At 38.6% G+C, this 17,464-nt stretch overlaps 2 protein-coding genes across 2 annotated transcripts in view; both read left to right on the top strand.

The window, feature by feature from the left end:
* PHF20L1 (PHD finger protein 20 like 1) overlaps nt 1–11,490 on the top strand; it is a 61,442-nt gene extending 49,952 nt beyond the window's left edge. The window contains exons 19-22 of the mRNA XM_040585355.1: nt 342–537; nt 952–1,321; nt 4,787–4,952; nt 6,068–11,490. Coding sequence (XP_040441289.1) covers nt 342–537; nt 952–1,321; nt 4,787–4,952; nt 6,068–6,210 — 875 coding nt within the window. The 3' untranslated portion in view covers nt 6,211–11,490. The remainder of the gene's footprint in view (nt 1–341; nt 538–951; nt 1,322–4,786; nt 4,953–6,067) is intronic.
* Nucleotides 11,491–12,055: 565 nt separating this feature from the next.
* TG (thyroglobulin) overlaps nt 12,056–17,464 on the top strand; it is a 164,662-nt gene continuing 159,253 nt past the window's right edge. The window contains exon 1 of the mRNA XM_040586695.1: nt 12,056–12,200. Coding sequence (XP_040442629.1) covers nt 12,056–12,200 — 145 coding nt within the window. The remainder of the gene's footprint in view (nt 12,201–17,464) is intronic.

The raw sequence follows: 17,464 nt of genomic DNA, 5'->3' as shown, positions 1-17,464 counted from the left end.
AGTTACATAAATAAAATGCCAATTCAAACATTTTTTTACAGTTAGATTGATAATAGCACAGTTCTTAATATCCTGTACTTTGATTGCAAAGCTAATTAGATTTTAATTTCAAATGCCATTTAAAGAGGCCTTGAGATATCAGGTTTATTTTTGTTTTAATAAGTGTTAAGAGTTTCCTGTTAATCCATGAAAACTAGATTTTAATATATTAATAGCAAGATCTTGAGTCATTCTTTCATGGATTTTAGGAGACATTTAGGAGAGTACAGCATATAATTATAGCATTCTAGTTTTAAATACAGTTCTGCTGTGGCCCTCAATTTGTTTATTTTTTACCCCAGGTCAGAGATGGAGTGCCAAATATCTTTATGATAAAGACTGGCTAAACAATGGACACATGTGTGGATTATCATTTTTGAAAGAAAACTACTCTCATCTTAATGCCAAAAAGATTGTGTCAACACATCACCTACTGGCAGATGTATACGGTGTAACTGAAGTATTGCATGGACTGCAGTTGAAGATTGGGATATTAAAGTAAGTATCAGTCCAGGGTTTATTCTCAGTTTTTATATATCTAGGTATTGGAGACTACCATTATTCCATGTGTATTATTCTCTCACATTAAAGTTCTTTCTTGTAGAATACTTTAAATAATTCAAATACAAGGTGTGGAATACCTGCAGCTTCAGTGGGAGTTATTTGTTCAGCACTTGAGTGGATCTGGTATCTTGGGATTATTGGCAGTGATTATTGTTGGGTTTTTTTAATAGTCAATTTTGTGTTAAAGGGAAATTCTGGATTTTTCTAAATTAAGTGACCTAGGAATGCTTACATGTTTGGTACTGGTGCTTATCAGTAGCTGTGGTCTAGCAGAAGTGTATGCTGAATAGTTCAGTGCTGTAAGTGGTGGTGTCTGTAACTTGCTCTTTTTCTTCCCCTTCACTGCAGAAATAAGCATCACCCAGACCTTCGTCTCTGGGCTTATTCAGGGATGCGAAAAGAACAAGAGCAAGTAACTATTGGGATAGAGAAAAAAATAGTGACTTTGCCAGATGCTGGTAATCCAACTGAAAGGACGTGTCACAGTCAAAACCATAAAGAGCCACCCAGTATACCTCAGAAGATGGAAGAAACATACATCACAAGTGAGCACAGTTACCAAAAACCACAGAGTTTTGGGCAAGACTGCAAAGCAGTCACTGGCCCTATGAGCTCAGATGATGAAGATACAAGTAGTTTTGAGGAAGATCAGGAATTTCACACAGAGAATAAAAACTGTTTACAATACTCTTTTAAAGATGATGGCATGAATGAACAGGTAAATACCATTCTTCGTTTCAAAATTTCTTAGCTGGAAAAACATTCAGTCTTGTAAATGTTATGAGTTGACATATTCTGTCAAGTAAGTCAGCAGAAATCACTAGAAGCAAAGTTGGATCACAGAGATAGTTGCAAGGTGAAGGATACAGATTTCAGCTGGTGAATGAAATTCCAAGTATAGTTAAAGTATTGCCCGTGCTAAAACTGTGTATGCTCAGTCCAGTGTTGACGGGGGGGGCGGGAATCCTATGCTTAAAATGCAGGTCTTGAAACAGAAAGTACATGTGTTTTTGCGAGGGGAGGAAAATGGGACAAGTTTCCTTCTTTCTCTCAATTCTGTTTTGTACATGTGGGAATGCTGCTTGTTGTTTGTTGAACTGAGATTTGTAACAGTGTTTATTATTGTATTGTACTCTTCTTTTAATAGCAGCATTATCTAGAATTCTGTCCACAAGTAATGATTTATTGACCAACTAATTTCACTTCCTGCAACTTCTTTTGAGTCTTTTATATTGCATATTTTTTCTAATATAAATGTTTCACAGGTTTTTAGTCAGGATTATATTTGCCTATTTAAACATCTCTTTCTCATTTTTGCATTAATGGTTTGAATCCATTACTTTGTGGAAAAGGTCTGAAACTTGTTAGTCTGGTTTTAGAGAAGAGTTCTCTTTGAGCAAAAAACAAAGTGAAACAAACCTTTCTGTTTTCTACAATACCAACTGTGTGAGAATATATCGCCCAACTCATCCCCCTTTTGACATACAGTTTCTGGTGTGAAAGAAATGAGTAAGATACGTCTTTTTTTCTTCTAATTTTAGTTTAACAGTGTGACATGTAAGCTATATAGCCTCAATGGGATACTTTGGCTCATTCTAGTTAAAGTAACTGCCAAATTGCATGATTATATTCAGTTTGTATAGTAAGGAGATGTGCAGACATGTGACGTACGCTTCCAACTGTAGCTTAAATTGTCATTTTAATTAATATAAATACATTCAGAATTAAAAGAAAATATATACGAGCAGTGAAACAAAACTAATATTTCCTACAGAGACTAAAGCATATATCTAAAAAGCTAGGTGCGCTCTCTGTTTTAAATCAGAAAGAGGTCTGTCTGGGGCAGTGTCAGAGTACTCTTTCCTTTGGGACACCTTTGTTCACCCTGTCAGTAGTCAGCCTTGATACCCGAAATAAGGCTTTCTGCCTAGACCTAATACGCATAGAAAAGCTCTTCTTGGTTTGGCCATTAACCTCTTTGTACTTACCTTAAAACCACGATGACACTGACACAGAAGTGCTGTTTTTACATGAACTGACTTCTCTGTGAGGTGCCGCCTTCACCTCTCCTTGTCAAAGTTTTGGTTGAGGTTTTGCATTCTCCTTCCCTTCTAGTATCTTGCAGAGGCTTGGATATTCTGATTTTTCCATACTGTTTCATCTTATCCTAATGTGCATTCTGTTACATATCTTCTTTTCCCTTACAAACATAGTTCAGATGGACTGTTATCAGGTCCCTTTTTGGAATAGACATCATCCTTAAAATTATATTTAGTTTCCTTGTACTTGCTTCTGCAAGCATGAGCCTTCCCCATCTGGACCTTCCATTTATTCTTCACAAGCTGGATCGTGTACTCTGCTTCTCTTCTTACCCCTGCCACTGCTCCCCGATTGCCTACATCGATCTCTTAGCTTAGAGGAGGACCGGTTTGATCTTAGGCTTTTTGCCCCCCGAGAATCATGTACTAGCCATTTGAATAAATATGGAGAAAACAAAAATCTTTGGTTATGCTAATCATATATGAAGTTATTTAGCTTTAAGATTTTCTCTAATTTATTGCAGTGAGCATCTAAAAGTTTCACCTAATGATGATCTTGGGTTTAGAATTATGGACTTCGGTCCTCATACAGCACAGGAAATACGGTGTTCCTCTCTTGTGGTTTTACAGAGGGTCTGAAAATTGTAAGATATAAGGCATTTCTTCTTTTTCTTGGAAATATCCTTTATAAGATTAATAACAGTTTTGAATAGTGAAAATGCTGTGGAGGTAAACCTGATATCTTGAGAGATGAAAGATTTTATCTGAAAGGTTTGGGAGTTTAGAGGCTTTTATGACTCTTAAAATCAATCTTTGATAAATAAGTTTTACTCCTTTAATGAATATTGTGTGTACTTACAATACTTGTCCTCCAGGACTTGCTCATAAAGCTGCCAGCAGGTCAGTCCAAGTTTGATTTGTCATTTTAATTTATTATTAAGCCTTAAAAAGAAAGAGTTTTGGTTCAGGTGTTTTTTTGTTTGTTTGTTTTTGTTTTGGGGTGGTTGTGGTTTTTTTGCTTAATAAGTACTTAAAATTTGTCACTCCCTATTTTCTTCTTCCTCTCTTTTCTTGGTTTTCCCATTCTTGACTTGAGGAAGAGATAATTCAAGAAAAAAAAAAAAAAAGTTGTTCAGTCTGTTATTATGTAGCATGGAAAAAAATTAGCTGAGCATGTCATCAAGAGAATTCACTCCTTGTTCTAGCATTTGCCGTGAACTGAGATTGTGTGAGCACATGTATCCAGCATTCTAATTCCTAAAACAGAATTATCAATAGTGAAAGAACTTCATCAGTTATGAAGTCATAGTGGGTATAAAATGGAAACCGTGAATCCTGCTAATTAACGGAGACATTTAACATTTTAACTCCTTAAAACTGGTATACTTTCTTCGGTCATTTCCATTAGCTGAAACATGAAATGCTGGAGGATGAGGAACTCGTGTATTATCTATGACTTGCTATAAAGACACTAATTATTTCAAGGAAGTTAACCTTCCTCAGATACGCTTGTGTAACTGTATCTTACTGCCCTTGTAATGATCCCCAAACATGTTCAATTCTATTCCAGACTTGTGCTTGAAAGTTACATGGGACCATAGTGACAGTAAGAAGAGCAGGCTTTTGTCTTAATCAACAAATAGAATGGCCAGTTTATTTGTGCAATTAGCGACTTTTGACATCTTGGATATTACTGCATTTTAGGGAGTTTTTCTTCATTCTCTGACTAAACTTGAAACAAACCTTAGGGTTTTGCACATTTTTGGTGATGGTGGACTGATGATGCAGTTCAGCACTTCATGATATAAGTTACGATTTATAAAAAACGGCACGGAAATGCAGTCTATTTTACTGCATTAAACAAAGTGCTTGAGCTGGTAAACTTTACCTCTTGCCTCACTCTCCCAGTGCTATGTATACAAATTCCATTTGTATGGAATTTGCATTTTTGTTTGGTTTAGTCTATTGATGTGCCCTGGTAGTTGTTGAGTATACTTGTTGTCAAGTTGACAGAAGCACAGCTCTAAACCGGCATAGTTTATCATGTGACTCAAGTGTTGAATGAACACCAGAAATTAAAAGTAAACAAAACAAAGAAAACCCTCTTAAATGGCAATTTTTTTCTTTCTGTTGCTCCTATGGAGAAGAATTCTGCTGAAGGAAACACTGTGTTTGTTTGTAATGAAAGAAAAGGCTCAGAAGAACAAGTGGACACACATCTTCAATGGCAGCTAAATCTCCTTACCCATATAGAGAATGTACAGAATGAAGTCACCAGCAGAATGGACCTGATTGAAAAAGAAGTTGATGGTAACTGCATTGCCAGATACTTGTTAATATACCTGTAACAGCATCTTTCATAGCCATTGTGTTGAAGGTGATCTGAGGCACTGAGGATAGATTTTTAAAGTATTTATATCCAAATTTGGGTACCCAACATTATAACCAGAACGTGTATCCTTGATCCCCCCCTGCTCTCTTCCACAAGCTTTGAATGCCCAGTAAAGTATCTTAAGCACTTAGGACCCCTGAAGATTTAGCTCAAGATTATGATATTAGGCAGACTTCAGAAAGCCTAGATAACTTGCCTAGTTTTTGTCCAGATACAGATCATAAAGTTGATGGATTTTTGTATGCCTGGAGTATTTTTGGCCTGATTGTTCAAGTAATTTAGGAAAAATAAAAAATGATCATTCTGCCTTTGACTTTTGTTTGCTATATATTAATAAGTAACTGGTTGCAGGAAGGCAAATCAGGCCTCATGAGGAAACTGGAATGAAATTACAGTGTGGGAGTAGATATTACTTGCCAATCATAGAAATTAAGAATGAGTGGAGCTTGTGGTCTAATCGTAGGCATACTTAATCACCTCTGACAAATAAAGTTGTCTTGTTTCTATTTGCAGTTTTTACTTTCAGTATTCCTGCTTGTACTGGTGGTATTTCTAGGTTAACAGGGTTGAACTTTTTCACTTTTCCCTCCTCTGCAAGCATAGAAATTCCTTGAAAACATTTGTTGAAGATCGGCAAACCATTCTGTAATCTGGACCTTGTGAACAGGAACCTGTTACAGTGACAGAAGCAAGCCTTGCATTTAAGGATTGTGTTTTCTGTTGCAGAGCTGTCGTAGCTAAAGGTTGTGAACTGAGGTTTCTTTTATATGCGTAGATGGTAAATTGTTAGCCAAGGGTATAATTTGCTCCCAGGTACCTTTTTATAGTCATAATCAAATCAGATATGTTTGGATTGAGTGAAATGGGGAATTAGTTGGTGTTTCCCTAATAAAACTTTCTTATGTTAAATAAAAATCACAGCCTCAGTATATTTTCCCGTCTTATAAAAGACAGAGTAAGAAAGAAAAGTTTAATTTTTGAAAACTGTTTCTTGAAGACTTACTCTAATCGCTTCTTCCTTTTCCTTCTGTAGTTTTAGAAAGCTGGCTTGATTTCACTGGAGAACTGGAACCACCAGATCCTCTGGCAAGATTGCCTCAGCTCAAGCGACGTATCAAACAGCTCTTAATTGACATGGGGAAAGTACAGCAAATAGCAACACTTTGCTCTGTATGACAAAAGGAAGAATAAAGAAATAAAAATAGGTTCTTTACAGTGAATTTTCTTACTAGCCACAAGACGGACAGGAAGACAGCAAAAAAGCTGAGCATTTATCTGGTTCTTTGCTGATTACATTAATAGCCTGAAGCTTTAGAAGAGAGGAGAGGAAATTTATATTAAGGAATCTATTACATTGAAAATCTGAATGTTCAGTGTCCAAACTTCAAAATGTAGTATATCACATACTGAGAAGTGTTGATAGGATTTTAACATGGTAAACAAGAAAATCCCCACATAGAAGAAAGCTGAACAAACAAAAACTCTATGAAGAACAATGCTACTGTTTTGAAACCTTTGGCAAAAAATCTTGAGTTAGCAGAATTCAGCTGACTAAAAATTCTTGGGAACTTTTTTAATGAATTCCTCTTGTCTTGCTAGTGAAAGATAGGCACAGAGAGAGCTGTATCCTCTCTACAAGGGAAGTTTTAAGGTTATTTCCTTCTCTCATGAATGTTCAGGAAAACAAACATACTAGCTTTGGTTTTTGAAAGAAATTACTTATCATGGTCTCCTTTTAAAAATATTTTTTTAAATAGAAATCCTTATTACAGCACCCTTACACTCCTTTAAAACATAAGTGGCAAATAGTGGTCAGATGTGCCAAATAATAAAACCACTGGGATGAGAGTTTGATTGACTTACATGAAGGTTTTTTCCAAAGTCCTACTCAGTGCCAGCAATCCATCCAAAATTGTATCTAGTTTATATTTTTTTATGTTCTATTGCAGTATTCAGAATTCAAGGTACAATTTTTGTCCTGGGTAGCTCAGTTCTGGTGTTGGCCCTCTGAAACTTTACCATCCTCAGCTGGGATGAGGAGTGACAAGAGCAGCAAAACTGTCTGTGGCTGTGAATATACTAAACCACTAGAATAAATATCTCAAGTATCCAAGGTGTTTTTATAAAATCTTTCAGCTTCAGTGAATGAAATATCATAAAACCAAAGGCAACCTACTTGCTGTGTTAGCTCTTGCTGGATTTTTGAGCCCAGGACTTTCCCTGTGCTTAAAGTTGCCGCTGTACCCAGTGCTACATACATATTTGTATGTGTATGTATATGTGTATAGATACACATGTACATATATACATACTATATACATTTATATCTACACATACCTAGTTTTATTACAATAAACTATAAGAACTGGTGGTTAACATGAAATGTTACCTTTTAACAAGCAGTTTCTAAAATTGAAAATAATGTATGTACAGGTTTTGAAATTTGTAAAATATGACTGTTAAAAGGAGGCTATTTAACTGATGACATTAAGTTACTTGAACATTTTATGCCTCACATCTGTTTATCAGTTCTAGTTATCTGTATAAATGCATTTTAGAACCGATAGACAGTAAACTTGAATTTACCTTTTGATAAAGAGTACAAGCCACTGTACATTCAAAAATTATTTAAATTTGCAAACACACTGTTCTATATGTAAGGTACTGTATGTAAAACTGTTTATTAAAACTATTCTGCATACTCTACACTTTCCACTTTTCTTCCTGATCTACGTAAAAATATATATAAAAAAATGTGATTGTTATAATGCACAGACCATCTCAAATCTTGGAATGCCTTTTGAGGATGCATAAAATTGAAAAATGTGCCAAAGATGGTTTATCTGGTAAAGACTTTGCAACCAGTGCAACTATTACTGAGAAAGAAAGTAGCATGGCTGGTTCATTGCTAAAATAAAGGTGCCCTGGCGTTTCCCATCTGTCTATCGTATCTGAAGTGAGTTATCGCTCATGACGTCCAAAGCAACGTGTAAAGCCCCGTTACAGAGTGGCTGCTATTTAAAAAGTCTTGCTATATCAGGCCTGTAGGAGACATTGCAGAGCTGCATGGTAACATGGAAGTTAATTACGGAATCATGATTGGCAACTTCATGATGCAGAAAACACAGGAGCTGAGGAGTTGTTGACATTTTTATAGCAACTGTTAATAAATAAAATACTCTGTGTTATATAGTTGGGTGCTTAAGTAAGTGCTTCAAACAATATGAGTAGTTGAGTGACCTACTTTGTTTTGGATATGTGGGGCTTTAATTTATTAATCACTTGCTGCATATCCTTGAATGTGGTACTGTGTGTACTGTATGAGAAGTGTAAATCCAGGTGAATTACTTTGAAACAAAGTGGAGTGTATTTACATAATTTATACAGCATACACTGTAGCAATATTATGCAATGTGTGTGCATGCGTGTGCTGTAATATAATTGTAAATGTTACTGAAGGTGGGCAGAGATTCCAGGTGGGAGGATGGAGGTTTCATTCTTGGTGCACAGATGGAGGAGCGGTATCCTGAAAAGGAGATCGTAAGGTCAAAGTTAGTTGCCCTTGCAGCTTTAACTTGTCTTTGTTTGTATATGAAATGGTCTCTAAATTTACATGAGTGTGGAATTTTATCCCTCAGGATCCTGCCTTATTCAGGATGAATCGTGCTTACAAAAACAATCTCTTCACTATTTTTTTATCTTCATTTCTTGTGTAGTCACGGATTCTAAAAATTCCTGCAAGCTTTCATATCTTCTAAGAAATACAGTCTCAGTGTCCTTACGGACAGTGCTATGATATCGTGTGTATTGCTTGAATGCTTTACAAATTTGTCTGAAGTTGCTTTCTCAGATTGTGATGTTAGTCTAATGTAAACATGAGTTTTGGCCCCAGTTTCTCAAGTATTCAAACGTTTGGGAAGCTTTTGATTTTTTTTTTCTTTAAACACTTACAAGTCAAGTGCCATAAAAATGCCAAGTGTTTTGCACAGAATGTAACCTCCGGTTGATTGCTTTGCTCATGTGCCAGTCAAACCCAATGTGATCCAACTCAGACCAGTATTTCTTCTCATTAGCCTTATCGAGAGAATCTTTTTTTCCTGTAGGCATCATTTTCCATCTGTCTTCCTGCTTCGTCTAAATAAGCAAGGGATCTACACGCAGTCTGTTGGCAGCGTCATTTATCGGGGTGTGAGTTGCGATTCCTTGTGCTGTGAGGAGGCTGTGTGAGGACTGGGTTTGATATAGGTGCTCAGAAAGGTAACTTTTTAAAAAATTTGCAGCCTTCTTTTAACTTGAATTCTTAATAGTAATAAACAAAAGCGAAATGCCACTGTACAGAAGCCTCTTGCGATTTCACAAGGCTAAATGGCAAACTTGTGGAGACTTTACCTGCCCAACATTTTGTCCGAGGGTTGTTTGTTCTTTCTTGGAGGTACGAGAGTGATCTGTTCCGAAGCTGCCTCCTTCCTGTGACCGTACCATAGGCATCTACGTCATGAAATCTGTGTTTTCAGTCACAGTGATGGCTGAAGGATGTCAGTATTGCAGTCATAAACAAAACATAGTCTTGGTGACGTGATCGGGTAACACGTGGTAGGGCTGTCTCGGTTACAAAGTGGAGGTGCTTCAAGTCGTACGGCAGGGAACGGGTTGGAAGGCACTTCTCTTGGGTAGCTGTAGGTTAAGTAGTGCCCACATTTTGGATATTCTGGCCTTAGATGCATAGATCTCTGTTCAGCTATGGAGCGATTTACAGTGATAGAGAAGCCTGCTGTGCTCTTTAAAATGGTTGAAGAAGATGGGTTGCGATTTTCTGGTAGAGTGGCAAAGAGCTGAAACTTTTTCTATGGATGCAGGCCTCCTCTATGGCTGGCATTCACCTGTCTCTCTTAATTTTGTCTCTTGAGCTTCAACATGTGCTCCTCATCTGTTTGTTCTGTAGCTTGCATCTGTTTCTCCTTTTGTTCTTCAGTTTTCTGCACTCTGGCTTCTTCTGTGATGCCTGGAGGGTTTCACTCCTCTGTTCTTGTTCCCAGTTCTTTCTGGCTGCTGTGGGAGGCAGTTGCAGGGAAAGTTCTCTGCTCGTCTGTCCTCAGCCTCCAGTGTGTCCTGTATAGTTGGAGTGTGTGTACCATGATGAAAATCTTCAGATGTTTTTTACTGCCTTCCTTTAGCAAGCCTCTTCTGATCTTGTGCAAGTGGCGGTCTCCCTCTGCTCACATCTGACTTCTAACTTAACTAGACTTCAACAAACATTACAGCAAAACCCCTCTGGCACTGCTGGGCTCCAGCATTCCTTACCAGACCGAAGGCCGGGATGTAAAGGGGTCACTCGAACATCAGAGTAAAATCATAAAAGTATTTTGATGCTTGCAAATCAGAGTATTTTTTTCCTTTTTATGTGAAGGGAAACCAATTACTCTGCTTCACTGGAATTTTATAAGACACAAAACAGATCCTGAACTGAACTGGAGCTTGCTGTAAAAATCAAGAGTGAAAGTAGGGGGTGAGAAGTACTCCACAGACAGGGGCTTCCTAACAAGAAGTTGTGCAATCGAACCATCTTGACTACCTTGCCCTGTTAGTAATTACATGGAGGCGCTGATGTGTGAGGGGGGGTGCGTGCAATGATGCAATTCATTTGCAAGCAGGGCCCAGCTTTGCCATGTCGGTTTAGAACACTGGAAGTGTAGGTTTTCTCTGCACAGCTTAAAAATGTTACAGTACATGCCTCTTAATTTTGGAGTGCTTATTAAGGTGAGACTTAATCACTTTCAAAATGCCCATTGCTATTCTCACGTTTTATTAGCTGACGCTTTTTTTTTTCCTGTTCTACTGAGTCCATATACCTTTCAGGTGATCATTTTACAGAGTATGTTTGAAATACTTTGGTAATGGTTTTTATTATACTATGTTATGTCTTGGGCACTGGGTGTGGGGGTCTGACTTTAGCAATAAGTGTTATACACTATGTGTATATCTGTTTATATATGGAAAATAAATACGGAGCATGTAATGATGGTGAAAATACACTGCACAGAGAGCAGATTGTGCATTTGGAAGCCATTATGCAACAGCCTGAAAAACTGAAATAAAAAATTGGGAGACCACATAGCATGAAAAATCATTCAGGAGTGAATTTCCCTTTCTATACACACCGGGCCTGTGTGTGAGCAGTAGATGAGCCAGCCTTATTCTATGGAATGAATAAGTAAAGCTAGTTCAATTGCTAGTCACCTCGAAGAGCAGCCTTCCTTTCTCTAAAACTGGCCAGAGCCACCTCTGTTCAGCTGTAGCCACGTGTGTCAGTGTATTGTCACTAAACACTCTGAGAGAGGCAGCAGTGCACTATTGAATCTTCTGTGAGAGAAGCAAAAAAACTTCTGTGATTTGTTTTTTATAATAGCAATAATGTTGACTGCATTCTAATACAATAAAAGTCTGTTGAGATTGTTATGTGCCTGGGCTCCCATTTGGTGGATTTTTTTATTTGGTGAGCTAGTGAGTGCTTGGGTACGTTGTAAAGCATAAGGGAATCTTCAACTGCATTTTTAGCCTGTAGTCAATAAGTTAAATACAGTCATTGATACTCATTTATTTGTTTACATTGCAAAGCTTTAGGGAATCTTCTGTATTTTAGCCTGTAGGCAAATGTCGCATTTAGTAAATAATGTACAGTACTGAATCGCTTACTGTGTGGCAAAGTGTTCAGAAGAATTTTCCATTCCTTATCTGCTTTGGTGTTTTAAACAATTTCAGGGTTTGAGTTTTGCAACGCACTTGGTTCTTAAAAAATGATGTCTTTGAACAATGGGTTGGTGGTGATGGCATCTCTTTTTGTGGGCAGCTGGCTGCCTTCTAAGGGTGTTTCTAATTTTGTGCCTTTGTACGATGTCATTGCAAAATAACTTCCATTTGCTTTTAGTGGTATTATTTTATATTGTCTACAAGCTGTTGTTCAGGACTTTACTGTAATAGAAAACAAATAAGCAAACAACGTTAAGAAAGTTCTAGACACCCCATGGACCAGAACAAAAACCATAAGCAGCAGATGAATGAAATTGGACAGAATCTCAATGAGTTCCTGATAGAGAGAAATCGTTCTGTTCACAGCAAGAATCGATATGATTGTAAACATGTAACATTTCAGTTTTATTCTGAATCAGGTATTTTAATCATTACTTGAAGGGACAATCTCAAAGCAATCTCTCAAATTTAAGATACAAGTTCAAATTCAGATCTTGGAGTAATACACTGAAACATTTTTCTAATTAGAAAGCTTATTAAAGAATAGGTTTCCTGAGTCAGACCAAATACCTAGCCAGCCCAGTGTCTTGTCTTCAGTAGAAACGCAGTGTTGGCATCTGTAGAAACATACTGACTATAAAAGATCTGTACAGATTGGTTTTTCCCTTAATGTATCTTTCACTTTGGTAAATTGAGGTTTCCTTTACCTAAATCTTTATGAAGACCGTCAGTTTTATCAATCACTGACAGCTGTCCACGAGTTCAATCAATCTTTTTTCATTCATTTCTCTCCACAACATCAGGCAGCATACTGAATTCCACAGCTTTGTTGTGTGGCTGAAGGAGTTGTGTTTGTCCTTGAACTTGCTTTCTGACTCTGTTAGCCCTACGCTGTGGCCTTCAGTTCCGAGAAGGTTAAGTATTGCATTATTGAACAGACCAAAAGTAGTTTTGTCCTGCCGACACCAGGAGCGTGGCACCCTGCTGCTGTCCTTGTGTGAGCAGCAGTACCTTTTCACAGTGCATTAGCTTGCTTTCGTCAAACACTGAATTGATTCAGTATGCAAATTTATCCTTTGCACCACTACAGGTTGCAGAACTGACTTCTATTTGGGGTTTCAAAACAATCTGCATCTCAGATGTAATGAGAAAGAAATATTTTTCTACCTTGCATCACTGTGGTAGTGTTAGAAGGAGAAAAAGTTACCTGTAATAGATAAGGGAGAAAAAACATTTTACCTGTCCTAGAAGTGGTTCATTTCTGCAGGGACGAAGGCAAATTCAAATGTTCTTATGTGAGCTTATTTAGGTTCTTTTGTCACCAAAGGCACTCTGCTAGCTGGTGAATTGTAATACAAAAAGTTGAGAAGTCCTCTGCCCACCCTTCTGATCTAGCCAAGTTTAGTACAGAAGTTACTGGAATTTCATCATTCTTTCAATCTGAAGAACGTCATGCATGAAGCGACTGAAACTTGTATTGGCTGGTAGAGCTATGCTTTTTTCCTTGTCATCTTTTAATTTTGCATCGAATGAGAACTGAAAATTTAATCGGAGATGATAGAGATTATAAGGGCTTCACAAGGTCTTGTTATATTTGTCTGTGCCAAAATCATGTGAAGACTGAGATGTCTCTTGCTTCAGAAGAAAGGTACCAAATGTAAAACAGTTCTCTATCTGTAAATGTGGCGTTACTAACAAATGGTGTTAGTCTATACTTTTACATAGTTTTCTTACAAAGTGCGAGAGGATTGTCCAATATTAGTGATTTATTTAACACAGAAAAGCAGTTTATTATTTAAACAATAAATGAACTCATTGATACGGGCCTAATTTGACAATGTTTTCTGTTCTTAAAATTCTTCCTTCCAATTTGCTACCTCATGTAGGAGGCTCCTTCAGGGTCGTTTCTTAAACTAAGTTTGACTTCTCAGATTCGAGTTTTATTTGGGTGAGAGCAACTTTTCTGTGGGTATAGAATTTTACGTATTTATATACAGGAACTGTTGGGCTTTTCGATATGTAAAAAATACAGTTGCACAAAGTCTTTTCTGCTAAGAAAGTGTATGCAAAACTGGAACGTGAATAAATGGTTTGCTTCCTTCTTGAGGTTTGTGATTTCAATGTTTCATCACACTGGCGTTTTTCTTTCCCCCTACAATTATGGTCTACATTGAGTAGCTTTTTGCCAGTGCATACAACAAATAAAACCCTCATTTCCAGCGCTAGAGCAATGATTTTGAAATGTTAATTTTAAGGCCATATTGGTCACAGGGACCTTTTCTGCTTAGTCCTTTTCTCACTTTCATTGATAAGCTAATTTAAGATATGCTTCCAACTTTTCTCAGGTACTAAAAGTAGAGGGTAATTCAGTTTTCCCTTCACTGAAAGTTATGCAGTGAAGCTTTTCTTGATTTGCGTTTGACCAGCCATGGAGGACAAGTGCCTTTTTTTTCTCTTGACTAAGGTGGATTGCACATATTGCTCTGTAAACTACTAATTTATTTTTTTTCTTTTTAATCCACGGGCTATTGCATCCCATTGAACTTGTGTGTACCAAGATGCCCATCTTGGTTTGACGTACATCTAGAAGTGGTTGAAGCGATGCCAACTGCCGAAACTCACTTTCTCACTTTGTTTCTTAAGAGACTTTTAAGACTTGGCTGTTCTTCCCAACTTGCATAGTTCAGAGGTTGCTTTCTGAGTGTTTATGAAGGAGATGAAGTAATCTTGGCCATCAGCGCTATGTAGATATTACAGATTTGTGCTTGTTAGTTATAGTGCTTTCATTCCTGTCTGCCTTACTCTGTTACCAGCTACTAATAGTAGCAAAGAATAAAGAAGGAAAGTGAATAGCAACCTTAATGAGCTTGCTTCTCTCCCCGTTTGCTGTGCAAGGAATCTGAATGACACTTTTCTAACAACTTTGGAAAATGAGACTAAGTCAGTCTCACCTGCACCCCACAGCACACGCTCTGGATATGTGTCTCAGTGGCTTGGAAGTGTCATTGTCCTTGTAAGCACTGATCCTGCTGCCCCCAGAGAGCCCTGGGCACCGGGCTGGGCTGTCTCTTGTTGCTCTCTTCTAACTCCACACCACACTGAGGATCTGGCACAAATCTGGGGCTCCTGAAGCATGCTTGAGTCAGAAATATGTGTCATGGTCAAACTTTTCATCCTTCCTAATACAGCAACCCTAGTGCTAATGCTGGTTATTCTTTGTTTAGTCGGATTCCTTTGCTCTGCGAGTATGTTTCCTTACAAATGCTATGTCAATCCAGAAATTCATTTTCTTTCTGTGCCTGCTTAATAAGGGATGTTACAGGATTTTTCCTCTTCGTGCCTCTGAAGGTTGCCTTTTTTGGTCTGTCCTCTACACTGTACACATTCTTCATCTTTTCCCAGCTTTATCTTTCTGTGGGCCATTGACTTTCCTCAAGTCCGCAGCAGATTGCTTGAAAGTAAAGTCCAGATATAGTCTCGCTCATTTAAAAAAGACTAGTAATGCTAAAGCAACCTTGTATTGCTCTTTGAGCTCATTTTTACCATATGTATCATACGCCATAGCACTACGGTGACCTACAGCCCACACTGAGGGATGCTTGGATCGCTGTTGGTACAATCTTGGTCTGTAAGACAGTATCAGTAGAATTTTTTCTAGACTGTGTAGCACCCATGAGTTGCAAAGTGCTGCTGTCACTTTTTCTTGAAATCAGCTTAAGTCCTGCCTCAGATGTGTGCTTCTGTTATCATTTAGGTAATTATTCTGGGCCCATTTGTTCAACCACCTCTGCTTTTGTGACAGTGAGTTCTCATAATTCCGGGTGCAAGTAAGTGCTGAGTAACAATCACAAGAGGTGGACAAGTAAGAACTGATACTCTGGAACCAACGAAATAATATTTCTGGTATGTTTTAGGTTGAGGGTCCTGCATGTAATTAGTACTATGAACCTTGATAACATGCTTAATAGTCATACTGATCTTATGCTTGGAGGATGAAGCCCAAGAAGCTATACTGCTTCCCATCAGATATTTGTCTGTATTAAAATGTGTGGTGCAAGTGGGAGTAAAAGCAAAAGGTCGAGTGCATTTGGCTCTGACCCTCAGTTCCCTTCAATGGAATGGATGCAGCTCCACTGACTCTTTTTTCACTTAATAAACAACCACATTATGCATTGTATTTACTCCTAGTGCTACTTGGAGGCCTAACTCTTGTCTGTCCCTCCAGCAGGCTAGGCTCTCTAGAAACAGATGCAAAAAGGTACTGCTAATACAAAACACAAAGCCTGGTTGCACCACACTGCAGGCGAGAGTCCGAGCTCTGGCCAGCACCGTGTCAATGTGCTTGATTTGCGTGTTGGTTAAACTAAGTCCCCTCTGCCACCCCCTGTGCCTGCTGCCACTTGTTCTCCTCTCCGATGAGCAGGCTGGGTAGTGCTCCCTGGAGCAGGGATGAGAACTGGCTGAGGAGAACCACGAGGGCGGTTCCAGGTGAATGGGCCTCTTGTGGTTTTCTCAGAAGCGTCGTATGCGTCACTTGCCCAATTTCATGGCCAGTCTACCAGCGCGTAAGTGAACCCATCTGTGCGACGGTTGCTACAAAAAGGCAGGTGAGGGCTACCAGGGTGTGCTGGGCAGCCTCACTGACAAAAGGGGATGGAGCTCTCCCATCGCAAGACGGGCTCCATCCCGTTTTGCACCCTTCTTTGCTGCTTTATTAGCACAGCAGCAGCCAATATATTTGGTAAGTACGGTTGTTCTTTTTCTTTGCCTGTGTCCAGTAGTAACTGTGCTCCTGTGACCTTTGTGCTGCTCTGTGTATTATTCTGATGAAGTGTGTCATGATCTTGAATCTTGCACGCTACAGACTTGGCTAGTTATTGTGTGTTGTGCAAGCTGTGTACAGGCTCCAGGTTGTATGCTAAGCTGTAAGGATCTTGAAATGGTCAGGGTTGTCCGAGTTCAGTGCACCTGGGTTTTGGGTGGAAAAAGATGTTTTCTGGAAGAGTAGGCTGGGCTAGAGAAGGAACTTGGGTAAGAAAAGGTGGTGCTGCAGGGAAGTGAATGTCCTAAGGTTATATCTTCTACTTGTACGTGCAATGATCTAATTTAGGCTTGAACCTTAAGATACCAAATAGTCTGTCATCCCCAGTTCTTTGGTCTGAGTTTGACAGCCCTGCACAACAAGCAATTTGAATCACTGACTTAATCTCTTAACTCAGATGTCTTACGAGCCCCCCTCTAGCACTGTGCACAGAGACACCCACACATTCCAGAGCAACTGGCTCGGAGTCGCATTTGAGATGAAAATGGTGAGTCTGCCTACATGTGGATGTATCAGTCAGCTCACCTGAAATCCTTTTACAGTCTCGTAAAAATTTTCATGTTGGCTTAAGGTGACACAGTGAAAACTCGCAGAAACAGAAGTGATTGAGAGGTCATAGGTGCACAGGAACCATCTGTGGTTAAAGAAGTCCCTGAGCTGCAAATTGTTGGGGGCTGAAAAGTGTTCAGAATACTTATGATGTATTTGCGTTACCATGTGTGGTCACGCTCAGACCAAATACTGGATTAAATGAACTTTTGGTCTAAATTGCTGTAGCTATGGTTTTGTTTGTTCACTGTATTTTATAGAACTAGTCAATGGAATTAAGAGCATGGCATTCAATGGATTTTGAGGGTGGGG

This window comes from Falco naumanni, chromosome 3 (assembly GCF_017639655.2).
Source record: "Falco naumanni isolate bFalNau1 chromosome 3, bFalNau1.pat, whole genome shotgun sequence".
In the NCBI taxonomy this organism is placed as follows: domain Eukaryota; kingdom Metazoa; phylum Chordata; class Aves; order Falconiformes; family Falconidae; genus Falco; species Falco naumanni.
Note: the sequence above shows the minus strand (reverse complement) of the source record. Positions and strands in the feature narration are given on the sequence as shown.